The 22,298-nt window shown below is 38.9% G+C and overlaps 1 protein-coding gene across 6 annotated transcripts in view; it reads right to left on the bottom strand.

The window, feature by feature from the left end:
- LOC109438110 (uncharacterized) overlaps nt 1–21,475 on the bottom strand; it is a 33,347-nt gene extending 11,872 nt beyond the window's left edge. Inside the window, exons 1-5 of one of the 6 annotated variants that reach the window (XM_019717719.2) lie at nt 21,343–21,475; nt 19,615–19,707; nt 19,008–19,064; nt 13,886–14,012; nt 13,504–13,599 (exon numbers count right to left, since the gene is read on the bottom strand). In XM_019717719.2, coding sequence (XP_019573278.1) covers nt 13,504–13,599; nt 13,886–14,012; nt 19,008–19,064; nt 19,615–19,677 — 343 coding nt within the window. In that variant the 5' untranslated portion in view covers nt 19,678–19,707; nt 21,343–21,475. The other 5 variants (XM_019717720.2, XM_074334836.1, XM_019717723.2 and 2 more) reach the window with 5 other exon arrangements.
- Between the last annotated feature and the right edge of the window lie 823 nt (nt 21,476–22,298).

Genomic DNA, 22,298 nt, shown 5'->3' on the forward strand with positions numbered 1-22,298 from the left:
GCTGGGAAACCTGGACAGACACATGCAAAAAGATGAAACTGGATCACCTCCTTACACCACATACAAAAATAAACTCAAAATGGCTTAAAGATTTAAATGTAAGATCTGAAACTATAAAATTCCTAGAAGAAAATATAGGAAGAAACTTCACAGACATTACCCGGAGTAAGATTTTTACTGATATATCCCCTCCCGCGAAGGAAGAGAAAAAACAAACATGTGGGATTACATCAAACTAAAAAGCTTTTTCACAGCAAAGGAAACCATCAATAAAACAAAAAGGGATCCCACTGAATGGGAAAAGATATTTGCCAATGATATATCTGATAAGGGGTTAATATCACAAATTTATAAAAAACTCACTCAACTCCAAAAAAACAAACAACCCAATTAAAAAATGGGCAGAGGACATGAAGAGACATTTTTCTTTTTCTTTTTTTTTTAATTAAATTTATTGGGGTGACAATTGTTAGTAAAATTACATAGATTTCAGGTGTACCATTCTGTATTACATCATCTATAAATCCCATTGTGTGTTCATCACCCAGAGTCAGTTCTACTTCCATCACCATATATTCGATCCCCCTTACCCTCATCTCCCACCCCCCACCCCCCGCCCCCCTTACCCTCTGGCAACCACTGAACTATTGTCTGTGTCTATGAGTTTCTGTTTCTCATTTGTTTGTCTTGTTCTTTTGTTGTTTTTGGTTTATATACCACATATCAGTGAAATCACATGGTTCTCTGCTTTTTCTGTCTGACTTGTTTCGCTCAGCATTACTCTCTCAAGATCCATCCATGTTGTCACAAATGTTCCTATATCATCTTTTCTTACTGCCGAATAGCATTCCATTGTGTATATATACCACAACTTCTTCATCCATTCATCTATCGAAGGACATTTTGGTTGTTTCCATGTCTTGGCCACAGTAAACAAAGCTGCAATGAACATTGGAGCACACGTGTCTTTATCTCTAAATGTTTTCAGATTTTTTGGGTAGATACCCAGGAGAGGGATTGCTGGGTCATATGGCAATTCTATTCGTAATTCTTCGAGGAACCTCCACACTGCCTTCCATAACGGCTGCACCAGTCTGCATTCCCACCAACAGTGTATGAGGGTTCCTTTTTCTCCACAGCCTCTCCAACATTTGTTACTATTTGTCTTGTTGATGATAGCCATTCTGACTGGGGTGAGGTGATATCTCATTGTGGTTTTGATTTGCATTTCTCTGATGATTAGTGATGTTGAGCATTTTTTTATATGTCTATTTGCCATTTGTATGTCCTCTTTGGAGAAATGTCTCTTCAAGTCCTCTGCCCATTTTTCAATTGGGTTGTTTGTTTTTTTGGTGTTGAGTTGCATGAGTTCCTTGTATATTCATGCAACTCAACAACAAAAAAACAAACAACCCAATTGAAAAATGGGCAGAGGACATGAAGAGACATTTTTCTAAAATGGACAAACAGATGGCAAACAGACATATGAAGAAATGTTCAACCTCTCTAACCATCAGAGAAATGCAAATAAAAACCACAATGAGATACCACCTCACCCCAGTCAAGATGGCTATCATCAATAAATCAACAAACAACAAGTGCTGGCGTGGATGTCGAGAAAAGGGAACGCTGGTGCACTGTTGGTGGGAATGGAGATTGGTGCAGCCACTATGGAAAATAGTTTGGAGGTATCGCAAAAATCTGAAAATGGAACTACCTTATGATCCAGCAATCCCACTCCTAGGTATCTATCCGGAGAAATCCAAAACTCCAATTCAAAAATCTTTATGCACTCCTATGTTTATTGCAGCACTATACACAATAGCCAAGACCTGGAAACAACCGAAATGCCCATCGGTAGATGACTGGATTAAGAAACTGTGGTACATTTATACAATGGAGTATTACACAGCCATAAAGAAGAAAGAAATGCTACCATTTGCAACAACATGGATGGACCTAGTGAACATTATGTTAAGTGAAGTAAGTCAGACAGAGAAAGACAAATACCATATGATCTCACTTATATGCGGAATCTAAAGAAAAGAATAAGTGAATGAACTAATCAGAGACAGTTTTGGAAACATGGAGGAAAAACTGAGGGTTGCTAAAGGGGTGGGGGGGGTGGGGATAAGGGGAAGGTGAGAGGTTTAGAATATAGTCGGTAACCACAAGATGGTCATGGGGTTTTGAAAATTAATTTGGGGAACATACAGAGGGATAGTGGATGGGGAGAGGGGGGGTTCACACAGTGTGAGGGATATAAATGATAAACGTCTAAGTTTTGCTTTGTCTTGTGCACCTGAAACTAATAATAAAAATAAAAAAAAAAAAGAGTGACAGACTGAATGAAATCCTTAATCCTAAGATTGGGAAAAAAGACAAGGGTGTTTACTCTCACCATTTCTACATAACAGTGTAATGGAAGTTCCAACCAATGCAATACGACAAAAATAAAAATGGCTTCCGGAAAAATGGCGGAGTGAGGTGAGCCTCTGTAAAGCTCCCCTGGAATTTACAAAGAATCGAACAACAAAAACTCCACAAAGGACTCCCTGCACAGCAGACAGGCAAGACGAAGATGCCCACTACCGACTGAAATCACCTACAGGTGGGAGATTCACGCGAGTGGGGGGAGGAGGGAAGGGAGAAATGCCCGGAGACGGAACCGCGCGGGCGCAGGACGCAGACCTCGCTCAGTGCACCGAGCTCGCTGCTTCCCGGAACTACCGCAGCTGCGGAAGAGGGAAGAACTCGGATTGCTAGGGCTCCGCCAGGGCTCCACAGGGCTGAGGGGACAGCATATAACACAGCTGAACCCAACGCTCACAGCAGAGACCTCGGAGTAAAGACTGAGGGAAAAAGGCTGAAAACGGTGGTTTAAGCCCGCACTGCCGAGCAGAGAACGGAGCCTTAGGCACTGAGACTAGCCGCCCCCTCCCTCCCCTCCCAGAGTGCGCCCCGCCCCCACCTGCCCGGTGCAGGAAGCGAAACAGGGGCGGTATCAGATTAAAACAACAGAGAATTTGCTATTTTGAGAATTGTGGACCACAGACACGGGTTCGCAGCCCAACTAGTTCCAGCAAAGGGGAGGGAGCTGTGGAAGCAGGACCGGCGGTGGTAGTGGTCGCCGCCATTGCTCTGGGCCACCTCTCACAACTCACCCCGCCCCTGACCCCACCTATCTGGGCGGATCCCTGCAGGAGTAAACAGAACTGCTGAAACATACGGGCTCTGAATCAGGAGCTGGAAGAGCTTTGGAACATCAAAAGCTCTCCGCATACCCACCGGAACACGACGCCCTGTGACCTAGACGAACTATTAACAGAGGAGAAGCCCGTCTCCCAGGGAATCCCCCCATTGTGTGAGAAGTTGGAATAGTGCAGAGAAAACATAGCACTACCGTGTGGGAGAAGAAAAATAAGTTGCAGTTGGAGAAATAATAAAACATTCTACCAACAAGTACTGGCAAACAAAAGAAAGACCACTTCCTATCAACCTGTTCCAGAAGTCACTCCTGTAGATGTCTAGGAAGAGAAATAGTAAACCGGTAATCTCCATGAATAACCAAGGCATCAAGATAGCTCAGAAAGAAAGTGAACAATCTCCAGAAAAGGCACTTAAAGATACAGAAATATGTGACTTAAATGACAGAGAATTCAAGATTGCAGTTCTGAAAAAACTCAACGAGATACAAGAAAACACAGATAGGCAGTTAAATGAACTCAGACACTCAATCAAAGAACAGCATGAGCATTTTACGAAAGAGATTGAAATCTTAAAAAAGAACCAAATAGAATTTCTGGAGATTAAGAACTCAATAGAAGAAATTAAGAATGAAATAACCAGTTTAGGTAGTAGAGTTGACCAGATGGAGGAAAGAATCAGTGACATCGAAGATAAAAACCTGGAAATGACACAGATAGAAGAAGAAAGAGACTTGAGACTTAAAAGAAATGAAAGAACTCTACAAGAACTTTCAGACTCCATCAGAAAGAGCAATATAAGAATAATGGGCATACCAGAAGGAGAAGAAAGAGAGAAGGGAACAGAGAATATATTCAAACAAATTGTCGATGAGAACTTCCCAAATTTGTGGACAGAACTGGACCCTCGAATCCAAGAAGCAAATAGAACACCTAGTTACCTCAATCGCAACAGGCCTTCTCTAAGGCACATTGTTTTGAAGCTGTCTAAAATCAACGACAAAGAAAGAATCCTCAAGGCAGCCAGGGAAAAGAAGATGGTAACTTACAAAGGAAAGCCCATTAGATTATCATCAGATTTTTCAGCAGAAACTCTACAAGCCAGAAGGGAGTGGAACCAAATATTCAAACTATTGAAAGAGAGAAATCATGAGCCAAGAATAATATATCCAGCAAAGATATCCTTTAGATATGAAGGAGGAATAAAGACCTTTCCAGACATACAGAAGCTGAGGGAATTTTCTAATACACGACCTGCACTACAAGAAATACTAAAGGAGGCTATTCGACCACCATCAACAGGGTCAACTTGTGGCAACCAAAACTCAAAAAGGGGGAGAGTAAAGGCCTGAACCGGAATATGGGAATGGAGAAAGTAAGCGTGCTGAAGAAAATGGAATACTCTAATTATCAAACTTTCTTTTACATAAACTTAAGGGTAACCACTCAAAAAAAATCCAGAACTGAAATATATACTGAAATAAAAGAAGAAACAGAGGGAAACATCATAGAATACCACCACACAGAAATAATAGACAACAACAAAAAGGCAAAGAAACAATGGAGACACAGCCTTACCAGAAAACTAAAGATAGAATGACAGGAAATCCTCACATATCAATAATCTCCCTAAATGTAAATGGACTGAACTCACCAATAAAAAGGCACAGAGTAGCAGATTGGATCAAAACCTAAAGCCAACCATATGCTGTCTTCAAGAGACACATCTCAGCTACAAGGACAAGCATAGACTCAAAGTGAAAGGGTGGAAATTGACACTCCAAGCAAATGGTACCCAGAGAAAATCAGGTGTAGCCATAATGATATCAGATGAAACAGACTTCAAGGTGAAAAAGATAACAAGAGACAAAGATGGACATTTCATAATGGTGAAGGGGACTGTACAACAAGAAGACATAACAGTCATCAATATTTATGCCCCCAATCAGGGAGCACCGAAATACACCAAGCAACTACTAAGAGAACTAAAGGGAGAAATTGACCAAAACACAATTATACTAGGGGACTTAAATACACCATTGACAGCTATGGATAGATCATCCAAACAGAAAATAATGAAATAGTAGCCCTAAATGACACATTAGATGAAATGGACATAATTGACATTTATAGAGCACTTCATCCTAAAACATCAGACTACACATTCTTTTCTAGTGTACATGGAACATTCTCAAGGATAGACCATATATTGGGACATAAAATCAGTCTCAGCAAATTTAAGAAGACTGAAATCATGTCAAGCATATTCTCTGATTACAAGGCTTTGAAATTGAATACCAACTACAAAAAGAGAGCAAGAGAAACCACAAACACATGGAGATTAAACAACATACTTTTAAAGAACGACCAGGTCAAAGAAGAATTAAGAGGAGAGATCAAAAGATACATACAAAAAATGAGAATGAAAATACATCCTACCAAAATTTTGGGATGCAGCAAAAGCAGTTTTAAGAGGGAAATTTATATCATTACAGGCCTATCTCAAGAAACAAGAAAAATCACAAATAAATAACCTCACATTACACCTTAAAGAACTAGAAAAAGAAGAACTAGTAAAACCCAAGGTCAGCAGAAGAAAGGAAATAACAAAAATTAGAGCAGAACTAAATGAAATAGAGAACAAAAAGACAATACAAAAAATTAATGTGACAAAGAGCTGGTTCTTTGAAAAGATTAACAAAATTGACAAACCCTTGGCTAGACTTACTAAGATAAAAAGAGAGAAGACACTGATTAATAAAATCAGAAACGTAAAAGGGGAAGTCATTACGGACACCACAGAAATACAAAGGATCATCCAAGAATACTATGAAGGACTATATGCCACCAAATTCAACAACCTAGAAGAAATGGACAAGTTCTTAGAAACATATAGCCTTCCAAGGCTGAACCATGAAGAAGTGGAAAATCTAAACAGACCGATCACCAGTAACGAATTGAACCAGTCATCCAAAACCTTCCCAAAAGCAAAAGTCCGGGACCAGATGGCTACACTAGTGAATTCTACCAAACCTTCAAAGAGGATCTAATACCAATCCTGCACAAACTCTTCCAAAAAATTGAAGAAGAGAATGTACTCCCTAACTCATTCTATGAGGCCAACATCACTCTGATACCAAAACCTGGTAAGGACAGCACAAAAAAAGAAAACTACAGACCAACATCTCTGATGAATACCGATGCAAAAATCCTAAATAAAATTCTAGCAAATCGAATACAACAATGCATTAAAAAGATTATTCATCACGACCAAGTGGGGTTCATCCCCGGGGAACAAGGATGGTTCAACATCCGCAAATCCATCAATGTGATACATCACATAAACAAAATAAAGGACAAAAATCATATGATTATATCAATTGATGCAGAAAAAGCATTTGACAAGATACAACATCCATTTATGATTAAAACACTTAATAAAATGGGTATAGAAGGAAAATACCTTAACATAATAAAGGCCATATATGACAAGCCCTCTGCAAATCTCATAATTAATGGAGAAAAACTGAAGCCCTTTGCTCTACGTTCAGGAACACGACAGGGATGTCCCCTATCACCTCTGCTTTTCAACACAGTGTTGGAAGTCCTTGCCAGAGCAATCAGGCAAGAGAAAGAAATAAAAGGCATCCAAATTGGGAATGAAGAAGTTAAATTATCACTCTTTGCAGATGACATGATGCTATATATAGAAAACCCTAAAGACTCCACCAAAAAGCTATTAGAAACAATCAACAAATACAGTAAAGTTGCCGGCTACAAAATCAACGCACAAAAGTCCATTGCCTTCCTATATACTAACAATGAAATCTCAGAAAAAGAAATACAAAAACAATTCCTTTTGCAATTGCAGCAAAAGAATAAAATACCTAGGAATAAACTTAACCAAGGATGTGAAAGACCTATATGCTGAAAACTATAAGACATTTTTGAAAGAAATTGAAGAAGACACAAAGAAATGGAAAGACATTCCATGCTCATGGATTGGAAGAATCAACATAGTTAAAATGGCCATACTACCCAAAGCAATATACAGATTCAATGCAATCCCCATCAAAATCCCAATGGCATATTTTAAAGAAATAGAACGAAAAATCATCAGATTTGTTTGGAACCACAAAAGACCCCGAATAGGCAAAGCAATCTTTGGAAAAAAAGAACAGTAATGGAGGTATCACACTTCCTGACTTTGGCTTGTACTACAGGGCTACAATAATCAAAACAGGATGGTATTGGTAGAAAAACAGACACATAGACCAATGGAATAGAATTGAGAACCCAGAAATAAAACCACATAAATATGGACAGATAATTTTTTACAAAGAAGCTAAAAACATACAATGGAGCAAAGACAGCCTCTTCAATAAATGGTGCTGGGAGAATTGGATAGCTACGTGCAAAAGAATGAAACTGGACTGCTATTTGTCACCATGTACCAAAGTTAATTCAAAATGGATCAAAGACTTAAGCATAAGACCTGACACAATAAACTGCATAGAAGAAAACATAGGTACTAAACTTATGGACCTTGGGTTCAAAGAGCATTTTATGAACTTGACTCCAAAGGCAATGGAAGTAAAAGCTAAAATAAACGAATGGGACTATATGAAACTTAAAAGCTTCTGCACAGCAAAAGAAACCATCGACAAAATAAAGAGGCCACCAACTGAATGGGAGAAGATTTTTGCTAACAGTACCTCCGATAAGGGGCTAGTATCCAGAATATACAAGGAACTCATGCAACTCAACAACAAAAAAACAAACAACCCAATTGAAAAATGGGCAGAGGACATGAAGAGACATTTCTCCAAAGAGGACATACAAATGGCAAATAGATATATGAAAAAATGCTCAACATCACTAATCATCAGAGAAATGCAAATCAAAACCACAATGAGATATCACCTCACCCCAGTCAGAATGGCTATCATCAACAAGACAAATAGTAACAAATGTTGGAGAGGCTGTGGAGGAAAAGGAACCCTCATACACTGTTGGTGGGAATGCAGACTGGTGCAGCCGTTATGGAAGGCAGTGTGGAGGTTCCTCAAAGAATTACGAATAGAATTGCCATATGACCCAGCAATCCCTCTCCTGGGTATCTACCCAAAAAATCTGAAAACACTTAGAGATAAAGACACGTGTGCTCCAATGTTCATTGCAGCTTTGTTTACTGTGGCCAAGACATGGAAACAACCAAAATGTCCTTCGATAGATGAATGGATGAAGAAGTTGTGGTATATATACACAATGGAATACTATTCGGCAGTAAGAAAAGATGATATAGGAACATTTGTGACAACATGGATGGATCTTGAGAGAGTAATGCTGAGCGAAACAAGTCAGACAGAAAAAGCAGAGAACCATGTGATTTCACTGATATGTGGTATATAAACCAAAAACAACAAAAGAACAAGACAAACAAATGAGAAACAGAAACTCATAGACACAGACAATAGTTCAGTGGTTGCCAGAGGGTAAGGGGGGCGGGGGGTGGGGGGTGGGAGATGAGGGTAAGGGGGATCGAATATATGGTGATGGAAGTAGAACTGACTCTGGGTGATGAACACACAATGGGATTTATAGATGATGTAATACAGAATGGTACACCTGAAATCTATGTAATTTTACTAACAATTGTCACCCCAATAAATTTAATTAAAAAAATAAAAAATAAAAAATAAAAATAAAATAAAATAAAAATGAAAGATACAAAATAAGTCTACATAGAAAAATCACAAAAAGATCTTTAAAAGCTCTTTGAACTAATAAGTGTTTTCAGCAAAAGCAAAATACCAAGCCAATATACAAAAGTGAATATACAAATAATGATAAACTGGAATTTGAAATCCGATAAACATAATTTACCATACCACACATGTGTGCATGTACACACATACACTTGGTATCGCTAGGCTGAAAACTTGTGATGAAAGAAATCATAACCAAAGAAATCAAAGAAATACTAAATAAATGGAAGGTATATGTTATTTATGGATTTGAAAGCCATAAATTATTAAGACATCAATTGTCTTTAATTTCACTTATAGATTCAATGTAATCCCAATTGAAAGTCATTGTCAAGTCATGCATTTTTTGTAAATATCAAGAAGCTCATATTAAAATTGATAAAGAAGAAAGCTGGTGAACTCATACTATTTGATCTCGAATATTAATAAGCTAGTGTAATAAAGTTAATGTGCTACTGGCATAAGGATATGTTGATGAATAAAAAAAAAAATGCCACAGAAGTATACAATCTTAGACACACAGAAATATGTAAAATATATACATATGCCGAAATATGCAAATATACTCCCATTTTCTAAGGTCTAGCAAACGCTGTTCAATGGAAAAACGATTATCTCTTCAACATATGATGCTAGAATAGCTGGACCCCCTCTTCAAAAATTTAAACTTGCCAAAACCTCACATTTTCTACAAAAATTAACAGGAAATAGATTACAAAGTATAAAATGTAAAATTTTTAAATATCTTAAAAAAACATAGGAATAATCTGTGTTCCTTTGGTTCTGATATTTCTAGACACAACAAAACAACCATGGTCCTTAAGAGAAAACTAAAGAATTGGACTTTATGAAAGTGGATGTTCAGTTTTAGCCAGCGTCCTCTGAAACCACGCCAACAGAAGAAGTGGGGTGTAGCTTCACTACTGCCAAGTCGGGAGAGAAGTCCAGATTCCCCACCAAACCTCTGTTGACACCCAGGAGTTGGAGAAGATGCCACTTTAACACTGGGCAGGGGTAAGAGATCAGGCCCCCACAGGCCTCCTATTGGCACCCAGTGTTTTATCAGGTGTCAACATCTGTAGCTCATCTTCACTCTTTTCCATATTTCAGAATCTTTATACACACACACACACACACACACACACACACACACACACACACACATAGATGTACTATATGTACAAGTACATATTTAACTGAACTTAGTGGGTGAAGTAGGAGGGAATATATTTACTCCATCTTTTCCCTGGTTAAGCCCTTTCATATCTTATGAATTCCTTCCGTAAACACACTCATGAATATGTTTTCCTTATAATCATACAGAATATTTCTAGTTTTGTTTTGAAAACCAGAGCATTAAGGCACCTGAATCCAATTTTTTGTTTTTGATCCATAAGGTTACCTCAGCATTCTTTTCCCATTGCTCTGTGGGGATAATGCCATGTGCCAAAGACCAACTGTCTATAAAAGCACATGTTTTTTTCTTGAGGTTTCTTTTCTGTTTCACCAATTTATTAAACTATCCCACCCCCAGCTGCATGTGACTTAACTACTTAGAATTTTACATAAATCCTTGATATCTGGTAGAGCGAGTTCACTTTATTTTATGAATGGGATTTAGTCTGTTAATGCATTAAATCTTCACAAATCTATCCCCCTTGAATTTTTTATACAAAAAGTGTTCTTTCTTTTGTCTTTGTTAGGGTTAACTAAAGTTTCACCCATTTTATTATTTTTTTATTTTAAGAATATTCTACAATTTCTCAGTTTTTCAGTTTATTAATTTCACTTTTAAATTCTTCTCTCATTAGTAACTTTTGTTATTGTTCTTACTTATGAGTATACTACACATTTACCTCTATTCCCGAATTTAGCTTTATCCTAAAATTTCTAATATGTATGTTTATTCTTATTATTTTATAAATGTCATCTAATTTTGGAATTGATTTCCTTTGCTATACATTGTTTAAAAGAGATAATTTTTTACATTTCCATATTGAAAGTGGTTTTTTTTACTCATTTTATGATTACTAGATTTATCAAACTAGATTGAGAGAATATTATTTGTGGTGATTCTAATTAGTTGCACTTACTGTTTTCTTTTTAGACTAAAATTATATTTTTACAATCTTATTATTCCATGGGAATTTGAAAGTCTTGTCCTTTGAGTTCAGCATACACATATATACAAATATATATTTAACTTTAATACAAATATAATTTGTATCCACTATAAACATACTATTTAATATCCACAGTATTTATCTCATCAGATGAGGTACAGCAGGTACTCAAATAACTTCCTTCATTAAACATTGTTTCATGACAATGTTAGTGAGAACAAAAAAGCCAATCCCAGCCAGGGCCGCTGTCTGTGCTGAGTTGGCACCTTCTCCCCATGTCTGTGTGGGGTTTCTCTGGGTACTCTGGTTTCCAATCACACCCCAAGATGTGCATGTTATGTGAAGTGCCGTGTGTACACTGCCCCCAATCTGACTGAGTGTGGTGTACGTTATGTACCCTACAATGGAATGGTGTCCTGTCCACAGTGGTTCCCCACTTTCAGCCCTGAGCTGCTGGGATAGGCTCTGGCCACCTGCCATGCTGAACTGGCATAAGCAGGTTGGGAAATAATGATTAATTTTTCCTAAATATATGTATAACTCACATTTACATGAATGTTTAATGTTAGAACTGTTTTGGATCTTTATGTAGATGTTCAGTGATTTTTGCTATAGGAAATTAAATACTGTTTATATTAATTAGCCTGCGATACAGGTGGGTTCATTATAGGTCATTTCGCTCAAAGTTAGTTTTCAAGAACCTATCGACAATGTTAATGGGATACTTAAGGTCTATTAAATAGGATCTCCCAATTCAAGTGAATTTTAAGTTCTTAGAAACCCATTACTTTGTGTTTTATGACCACTGACATCATATAGTTTGGTGCAGTCTTTCAAATGTTTACAGGTTCATGTTAACCTGTGCCATTGCGCTAGGAGCCTTCTTTAAGCTAATGAATTTATTGTCAAACCTGAACGATAACAGAACACTAAATCTTAAAGAATTTTTTTTTCTGTTGACTTAATAACTTTAGCAGTCTTTTATTACAATCTCTCTAACATACTTATTTGTGGATATATTTTAGCCGATCAGTATGATTCAATCATTTACATTTAATGACCTGGAAATATGCTTGATCTAAATTATGTCATATTTTATGTTACCCTGTTTAAATGGCTTCATAACAAAAACTTTCAGTGAGAACATTTACTAGAGATGATTTTAATTTTCTGCTTGAGGAATTACATTGAAACTTTAACTTTTGAAATTCCTGGAATTGTTTTATTAATTTAGACAAAGACCAATAAGCACATGAAAAAGTGCTTCACCTCATCAGTTATCAGGAAAATTATTATGGAACTGTGTCTTCCCCAAACTCTTATTTTTGAGCCCTAACCCCCCAATGTAATTGTATTTGGAGATGAGACCTTTAGGGAAGCAATGAAGGCTAAATGGGGTCAGAAAGGCAGGGCCCTAATTCCACAGAACCGGAGTCCTTATAAAAACAGGAAGAGACATCAGAGCTCCTTCTCTGTCCATGCGTGCACAGGGGAAAGGCCATCTGAGGACATGGTGAGCCAGGAGGAGAGGTCTCACCAGAGAGCAACCATGCTGGCCCCTTGATCTTGGACTTTCAGCCTCCGGAATTGTGAAAAATAAATTTGTTATTTAAGCCACCCAGGGTATGGTATTGTGTTATGCCAGCCCAGCTGACTAATACAGCAATGATATAGCACTTCACATCCACTAGCATGGCAACAATCATAATGTCAGATAGTAAGTGCTGGTGAAGATGTGGACAAATCGGAACCCTCATACACTGTCATTAGAAATGTAAAATGGTACAGCTCTGCAAAACAGTCTGGCATTCCAGAGTTAACACCTAGCAATTCCACTTCTAGCTAGGAACTCAAGGGAAACAAAAGCATATGTCCATACAAAAAATTGTAAATGAATGATTATATCAGCATTACTCAAAGGTGAAACCCCAAAGGTCCAATAACTGATAAATAGACAAACAAATGTGGTCTATCAAGACAATGAAATATTATTTTGCAATTAAAAGGATGAAGTACTAATACATCCTATAATATGAACCTTGTAAAAAGTAAAAAGAAACCAATCACAAAAGAAAACACATCTAATTCCATTTATATGAAATGTCCAGAGTAGCCAAATCTAGAGACAGAAAGATCAATGGTTGCTAGGGCTGCAGGGGACAGGACATAGGGCGATGACAGCTAAAGGGTATGGGGTTTCTCTGAGATGGAGAAAATTGACTGTAGTGATATTTACATATAATCTATGAATATATTAAAAGCCAGTGAACTGTACACCTTAAATGGGTGAATTGTGTGATACATGAATTACATGTCAAAGTTGTTTAAAAAGAAAAACAACTGTCAGAAGTGTTCCCTCTAAGGCCTAACTACCCCTGGAGAATCCTTCTGCCTGTGGTCACTCACCTGGGTACCTCTGGATTAGGAATTCTTCCTCTAAGGACCACAGCTCTTCCCCTTGCTCCAACTTGAAGATCACCTGGGGTTTGGTAATGCAATACCCTGTGAACGTAACAATTGAGGATATATTTAGGCAAGATCCAGTGGGTTTCTAGTTTCTGACTATGGAGAAAGATGCAGCAGCAACAGCAAAATAAAAGCAGCAATTTGCTGCCTTCAATGGGAAAGTAATGATACAAACGATGTTTGTTTCTCTAAAGGTTTCAGTTACCTGGGCCTGTTACTCAAAAGCCTGAATAACACTATTCTCCATAAAGTGTGAATGTGATTGATAATTTTAAAAAAGGAATTGTATTGTAGAGGGAGTCAGGGGGTAAGGTCTGCTCACCCACGGAGACCAGGTGGCTGTAGTTCTCCAGCATCACATCTCTGTAGAGGGCCCTCTGAGCAGGGCCCAGGTACGGCCACTCCTCCTGGGTGAATTCCACAGTCACGTCTTCGAATGACAGTGATCCCTGTGATAACATTTTGTTTGAAAGGTCAGAATTTAGATGACAGTGAAAATACCTTTGAGAATTACTATTTTCCTGTTTACACTTAAGGCTCTAAACCAATACATACAAAGAATGTCGATTTTTGACGTAATTTGTCTTGATCTTTGGAGTTACTCAATTAGCTAAAAAGCTTTTTAATGTAACATACTTAACATATACATTTATGAACTATAGATTTTTAAGACAAAAAAAATTCAGTACAAAGAGAAGTCCTGCAATTCTTCTACATCTCAAGAGACTGTCCTAGAGAATTCTAGGACATTCAATCCCTCCATGGACACCACTGCCATCAATGATCAGAGCCATGAGACACATGGAAGCTATAGAGATAACATACCTGCCTGAACTTCTGTCTAAATGAATGTATGATATATAAATCTAGAGCTTATGAAGAGCAAAGCACAACTTACCAAGGCCTTGGAATCACAGAACCTGTATAAGACAACTGTGTACAGTGAAGTAACAGCAGTGGATATAAGGTAGGGATGAAATCACAGAGCAGAGGCAGCACCCAATGTGGTAACTACTTTCTTATACAGCTACCCAGTCAAGCAACAAGAGCAGCTTCTTCAATGCTGGGGGCAAAGACTGATATGGGGCCATAAAATGAAAAAACAGTGGTAGATTTTCAGTGAGACAGATCTGGTCTTGTTGCTCCCGAACGTCTGTGGAACATGAAGCTGGAACTGTCCCTTAAACTAGCACACACACGGGTGTAGAACACAGAGGGGGGTCCAGGATGAAGACAAGCATTAAGGAGTTAGGAGCGCTTTGGGTGGTAACTGAAGGTATCAGAGGCCATCAGACAGCACCTTGAGCACACTGGGATGGCGGAAAGCAAAGTACCAAAACCAGCGTTGGAGGGACTGTGGATATTAAAGAGGCGGGCAGAAAACGTACAGCTCACAAAGCCAGAGAAGAACTTTTCTAAAAGGTCATAACAGAACCGTGAGAGGTCAGAGTCTTGGAAACTGAGAAAGGGAAACTTTCCACAACACACTTCAAAGGAGCTTGGAGAAGGGAGATGTGGGGAGTTGCTGTTCAATGGATATAAATTTTCACTTGAGAAAAATATTAATTTCTAGAGAAATGCTGTACAATCTTGTGCCACTAGTTAACAATAGTGAATTGGACATGTAAAAATTTGTAAGAGAACAGATCTCAAGTCAAGTGTTCTTATCACAACAAAAAAATAAAAAGCAGATTAAGAAATAAGAGGACAGAAAGAAGTGCTTTTTTCTAGTGTTATGTATCCAATTATATGTTCATTAATGTCTTCAGTATTACTGAGTGAATACCTTCTCTCTTTGTAGCTCAGTGCTAGTAGCGGGGAACTAAAACAAATGAACAAAAGAACAGGAACTCATCTCATCTAATTTACTTTGATCCAAAAAAAAATAAAGAAAATTTAACTATATTTTCCAAAACTAAAAATCTGTGAGAAAAGGAATATTATTCTTCTTTTATTTTTGCCAATTTCTTTTATATCTGGCTTAATAAAAATCACCTGGATTAAAAGAAGTTAAGCTAGTAAGTGATGGAGATGAAAATGCTGAAGTAGGGGTCCCAGAAAATTCTCTCCTCTACAAAAACAATGAAAAAAACTGAAAAAATATATAGAAGTTAACATAGGCAATCTGTGGAAATATGCAAGAAAAAGGCTGACTCATACTACAAACAGTGATACTACATCCTTTTAATTTACCCAGTTCCCATCACTCTCCCTCTTCAACTCTGCGGTAGTTTGAGAACCAACGGTCTGCAGCCAACAGCCTGGCAACTACAGGCAGGGCAGCACTGCGTTCAGGTTCCATCACAGCCTCATTCCCAGAAAACTGGCATAATTTCGCCTGTTCCTGGTTCTCTGAAAGATCCTACTTAACAAGGATGTCGTTATTTGAGCTAACTTGGAGTGTGTAACCTGAGTGTTACTTAGTATGTGTGAAAAGACTTCTCTCAGAAGCATTTGTCAAAACATTTAAAGGCATTTGTTTAACTTAGGAGCTACCTGAGGTGCTGGTAACAGCAGGGGCAAACAATGGCATAATCAAGAAGCTTAAAAAGAAATGCTGGGGAATGATGTTAATAAAGATCTGATCTATTTGTGAGAATCTAGAAGGCTACATAGAAGAATAGAGCTGTGCATGTACCCAGGGCTCAGACCACGCTCAGGAAACACGAGCGATGGCCCTAAGCTGTCACCTCTAGGTGACCATGAGCTTTGGCATAAGAAGGAAGTGAAGGTTACTGCAGACTTGTGAACTGCCTGACTGACCGCTGAAGGAATGCCTGACATGCACAGAGCAAAGACTGGGACACGTACTGATTCCAGGCATTGAGGGAAATTTCTGAAGAGACTTCAACTGCTACAGAGCACAACAAATAGAGGCTCATGGAATTAGTTCAGAAACATCACTAAATAAATACATTTCAAGAGTGACCCCTTTGGAAAATAGAAATTCTGATGTCTAAAGTTGCCATGTTATTTTATTTAAAATGTCCAATTATCAACAAAAGCGGCTAAGCAAGTTGAAAAAAACAAGAAAGCAAGACCCACATGCATGAAAAAGTGTTATCAATACAAACTGCTCCTGAGAAAGATGTTGGACTTACTAGGCAATGACTTTAAATCAGCTGTTTTAAATATGGAGAAAGAAGTAGATCTCGAGGAAAGAATATCAAAGGACTAAAGGCAAATATGAGAATAATATTTCACTAAATAGAGAGCATGAATAAAGAGATATACAGTTTAAAAAGGAACTAAATACTCAAGAGTTGAAAAGTACAATAACTGGAAAAAAACACAAACTTTCACTAGAGGTGTATTTGAGCAGGTGAAAGAATGAACAAACTGTACAATATGTCCATTGAAATTATGCAGTGTGGGAAACAGAAAGAAAAAACAATGATGGAAAATAAGTACAGGATAACATCAAGTTTACAAATATATGCATAATGACAATCCCAGACAGAGAGGAGAAAAACAGAGGGTGCCAAAAAAATGTATACACATTTTAAGAAGGAAGAAACTGTATTAAAACTGTAACTCTATATGTACCAGTAACAAAAGATGAATACAAGTCACATGTATAAATTTTTTTGGCACACCTGGTAGATTGAAAAACTATGGAAAGAAATAATGGCAAAGAAGTCTCCAAATTTGATGAAAAACATTAAACTACACATCCAAGAAACACAAGAAACTTCAAGTAACATAAACTTGAAGTAAGAGAGCCACATCTCCAAACATAATGTACCTGTCAAAAAGGCAAACAATTTTAAAAGCACCAAGAAATAGTGACTCATCATGTATAACAGCAGTAACAGCTGATGTCTAAACAGAAACCATGGATGACAGGAGGCAGTGAGATGACCTATTCAAAGTGCTGAAGGAGACTTCAACTGCTACAGAGCAAGAATTCTTGTCAACCAAGAATTCTATACGCAGCAAAAATGTAAAAATTAAAAACTTCCGAAATAAAAACACAATTTGTCAAAGGCAAAACTGCCCTACATGAAATAATATAGACAGTACTTCAGCAAATCTATAGAGACAGAAAGTAAATTAGTTTTTGTTTGGGGCTTAGGAGGGGAAATGGGATGATGGGAAAGTACAGTTAAATTTACAGTTGTTTTAAGGTGATGAAAATGCTCTACATTAACTGTAGTTATGTTTGTGCATATATGTGGGTACACTTTTAAAAATCATTGAATTTTACATTTTAAATGGGTGACTAGCAAGGTATGTGGATTGAATCTCAATAAAGATGTTTTAAAAAAATGAGAGAATGAAATCCATACAGGACAATAGAAAAGATTGAAGGGCCAAGGATGGAAACCGGGGGTGAGCCGTGTGAAAGGAAAAGGAAGAGAAGATGACTCCATGAACATAGCAGCAGGGGGAGGGCAGTGCCAGTGGAGGGTGCCACAGACACTAACAGAGAAACTTTCCAGAAGGAAAAGAGAAGTAGAGGCACGTGATACAGAGAAGTCAGGTAAGGAAAAGATTAGACAAGGTCCAATGGATTTGATTATAATCAAATCTCTGATCACAAGATCACAGGCAAGTGGGGAGAGAAACCAAGGCATCATGCAGAGACTTGAAGTATCAACGGGAAATGATGAACTATTTGAAAGAGAACAGAATTTTAAACTGTCTGCCGAGCAACCTGAATATCATATGTACTCGAAATATTTATGCAGGGTAATTTCAAGTATATGCAGTTGATTCATGAGGTAAATATCTTAACTCAACCTATGTTTGGGTTTCTGAAAAATAGTATTGACAGAGTATATATTTATCATTAAGTCTTCTATTTTTATTGTAGAACAAGTAGAGGCAAATTTCTACATAATTTTAGGGTTATTACTGGAAGGCTGTTAAGTAAATCACCAACTTGAAATCAACAAAGATTTTTTATCTTCCACTGTCCATACATTCCATAAGGAAAGAGTTTCCTTTATCTTCTCACCAATGTCAGCCTTTAAAGAAGTATTTTCTGACATTGATATGGACATGAAAAGTCTCACAAATAAATTTGGAGCTCCAATTTAGTAAATTTGTAGGATTACAGAATCTGCATCTATCAACATGCCACTTTGCTTTGCTGTTCATCTCTATTTCTACAAATTCTCTGACTACATGATCCATTTCTATTTCTACTTTTCCATGTCAACATACAGACACTTGCAACTTTTTAATTTGCATTGTGAAATAAAAAGGGTATTAAGAACTGAACTCACCTGGCCAGAGGGTAAGGGGGGTGGGGGGGGAGGTGAGGGTAAGGGGGATCGAATATATGGTGATGGAAGAACTGACTCTGGGTGATGAACATACAATGGGATTTATAGATGATGTAATACAGAATTGTACACCTGAAATCTATGTAATTTTACTAACAATTGTCACCCCAATAAATTTAATTAAAAAAAAAAAAAAAAAAGAACTGAACTCACCTGAACCATGTTCATTTTTTGCTGCTCTTGGAAAAGGTGAAATACTTGAAGGTTCCACTGGGGAGGAGGAAAGAGAAATGGGGTCATGAGAAACATGGTCTTCCTTACAACTCCTATATTCACCTGCCTACAAATCTCCTAACACCACCTGGAGGAAAAGCCTCCGTGCGGGAGCACGTCCCTCTGACATTCTGGAGAAGGAACAGGAAGAAGCAGCACCACCTGCTCACGTGCATCTCTGATATGAGCACGTGGGCTTCACCTTGCATTTTCACCGAGGGAGGTCAACTGCCTTTTGTCAAGGAATTCACAATTGATGTCCCTTTCTGACTAATTGAAAAAAGAAAATGTAAGTAAAACAGAGAATTGGTTAAACAAATTCAGGTCTGCCAGAGATCCCCCTTCCTTCATTAAAACTAATGTCAAAACATGACTCTGGCTGGATTGTTCATCGAGTTCTTACTGTCTTTACACCTTAAGAGTTTCTCCCAGAAAACTGAAATAAGGTGGGATACTTTATGCAAGAAGTATACTGCTTAACTTTTTTGTTCTAAATTGGTTGCGGTTTCTAAAAAACATCTGTTGGTAAGATGTTTATGGAACTTACCTGTGAGAGTAAACAGCCCTGTGCTGCTGGCTGGGTTCTGCCCGGGGTGACTACGAAAATCATTCACTTCAAGCCGAATATTTTGGGGCTCCCCTAAATGTCCAAAACAGAAAAACTTTCTTCTAGTCTCATCCTGTTAAGTCCATGTTCAGGAAAGAGGGAACATCAGCATAACTCTAGATACCACATGAGGTGACGGACATGGTGTGAGAGCAGCTCAGAGAGCGTGAGGACAGAACAAAGGAAATAAGGTGCTGTTTAGGATTTCGTCAGCATTGGCTGCTTACACCTTCCCTGGACATCAGTCCTCACCAGCCATCCAGTCAGGTGACCTTTCCTGTGCACCTGGCAGACACCCATCCCTCTCAACCCCACGTACCACCTTCTGCAAGTTGGTCCACAGTATCCACCGTCACAGTCTGTGATGGCTTCTGGGTGTGGTGACACCCCAAGTCTCACTCAGGCTTCCCCGGGTATCAAGAACTGCTTCTGGTGGAGCAAATCAGGATCTACTCCTTCTAGACACTTCTGCCTCTACTCTACAGCTCTGGTGAGAAGTCTGTCAGCACAGCTGTTCCCCCAAGGGGCAGTTATTCCTGGGGCACCTCCCTCTTCCTGACTTAAAAGAGTTACTTTGCTCCAGAGGGGCTGGGACCTGAGCCTGAGAAACAAACTCACTTCATTTAAAACCTTCATCTAACACCTAAACCTGACCCTTTTGGAATTCGCGAAAACTGGACTGTGCAGCACTGTACCCATTCCCTGCACGCAGCTGCTCCACCGGAAGTGTGGCTAGTGCCACGAGTCAAAATAGTACTTTGAATGCACTGCATTAAGTGAATCAGTAAAATCAGCTTCATCTCTTCTTTGTACTGTTTGTTACTGAACATTTCTAAATTATATTTTTATATTACATTTGCATTACCTTGCTACCGGCCAGCACTGCACTGGTTTGTCAGACTGGGCCTCTGAGGATGGAGGCAGCCTGGACAGTGCAGGAAGGCACGAGAGCCTCACAGTCCCACCCAGGGGCTCTGGAGAAAACCCACACATCCCAGGATATGTTTACCACGTGGCAAGATTCTGTCCGCATTTACTTCACAATGATGTCTCTGGGAATTTGAGGACAGGCTACTCTGCTAAGTGCTCCAAAGGTTGGAGCTCTGGGTTTGGGGCAGGGAGGATATTAGGAAGAGCAAGAGATGGGTAGTTAAAATCTGTATTTTGGTCCTACCTCTCTCACCTACCAGCTTGTGCCCTCGGGGTACATCATTTCACCCCATGAAAGTCCTTTCACTGTGGGAAACGGCATGTTTATACTGACAAGTAGGCTTGTTGTGACGGTTAAATGAAACAAACGAAGGGAACAAAGTGTCTTTTGGTAGCACTTTACACAGTGATTACAAGCATTTGACAAAATGTATTTATTGCACATCACACCTTATCTAATTCTCAGAGTCACAATGCGATGCCCTATTAGTAGCCTCAAGTTTAATGTGAACGTCATAAAGGTGCATTCCCCTCCCGCCGTCTGCAGCCCCCACACCCGCCGCACCGAGCACCTTCTCCTGACCGGGGCTCAGCCCCACTGCGCCGCCGGGTCCGCCCGGGCCCACCCCGCACGCACACGGGGCAGGGGGAGGGGAGGACACACTGGAGGTCCCCGGGATTGCCCCTCCCGTGACCCAGACACCAGCCGACCTGACCGCAGGGGCCCAGTGCTCTCACCCCCGGGTTCGCAGCTTCGGCTCCTGGAAAAATCCCAGCGACGCTGAGACGGACCGTTTCCGAAGCCGAGAGAGCGGATGGGAGGAAGCGTTACGAAACTCACATGCGCAGAGCAAGAGCCGAAGACCCATTCCCAGAGGGCTGCGCGGCGGACCCACATTTTTGAGGACTACATTTCCCATGAAACGTTGAGACCGCAGGAAGTAACTTCCGAAGCGTTTCCGATTCATTGGCCAGTTGGAGGTCGTGACAATTGGACCTGAACCCTGGAAAATTTTCCAGGATCTGCAGAGGTTTGGGGCTAGACTTTAACTTTAGGACCTAATACACGTTGTAAATCGTGGTCCTCGATCATATCCTTGTTGGAAAAACAACAGCTGCAAGAGACAGTTGGGGAAGCATGAGTATGGACTAGATACTAGAAATATTAAGGAAAATTAACCATTCCCTTGGAAAGTGCGATAATATTTGGACGATGTAGGAAACTGTTATTTTTTTTAAAGAGATATACTGATATTTTTACAATTATGAAATCATGTGTTTATAATTCAGTTTTTAAAAATTAAGCAAAAACAGGGAAAGCAAATATGACAACAGGTTAAGAATCGTTAAATCTAGGTAATATGTGTGTATGATGCTTATTTTACTATTTCTATTATTCGGAATGTTTGAATTTCTTTTTAATACACAGGAAATGACTTAGAATGTGGAGGGATGGTGGGAGGTTAGAGAGTTTAATGACCCTCCAGAAATGTAACTTTTAAAATCAAGCTGACAAGAAAAGTAAAGATACACTCCACTATGTCTTTCACACCTGTGTAATACAACAGATACTACAAAATGGAGCCAGCATCAACATAAATGAGTAACTAACATCTGTGACCAGCAGGGTGGTGGTAGGGAGGCAATAGTCAAATAACAAGTAATACATGAAAACATATACAACCCAAATAAGG

Source organism: Rhinolophus sinicus, linkage group LG01, assembly GCF_036562045.2.
Source record: "Rhinolophus sinicus isolate RSC01 linkage group LG01, ASM3656204v1, whole genome shotgun sequence".
Lineage (NCBI taxonomy): Eukaryota > Metazoa > Chordata > Mammalia > Chiroptera > Rhinolophidae > Rhinolophus > Rhinolophus sinicus.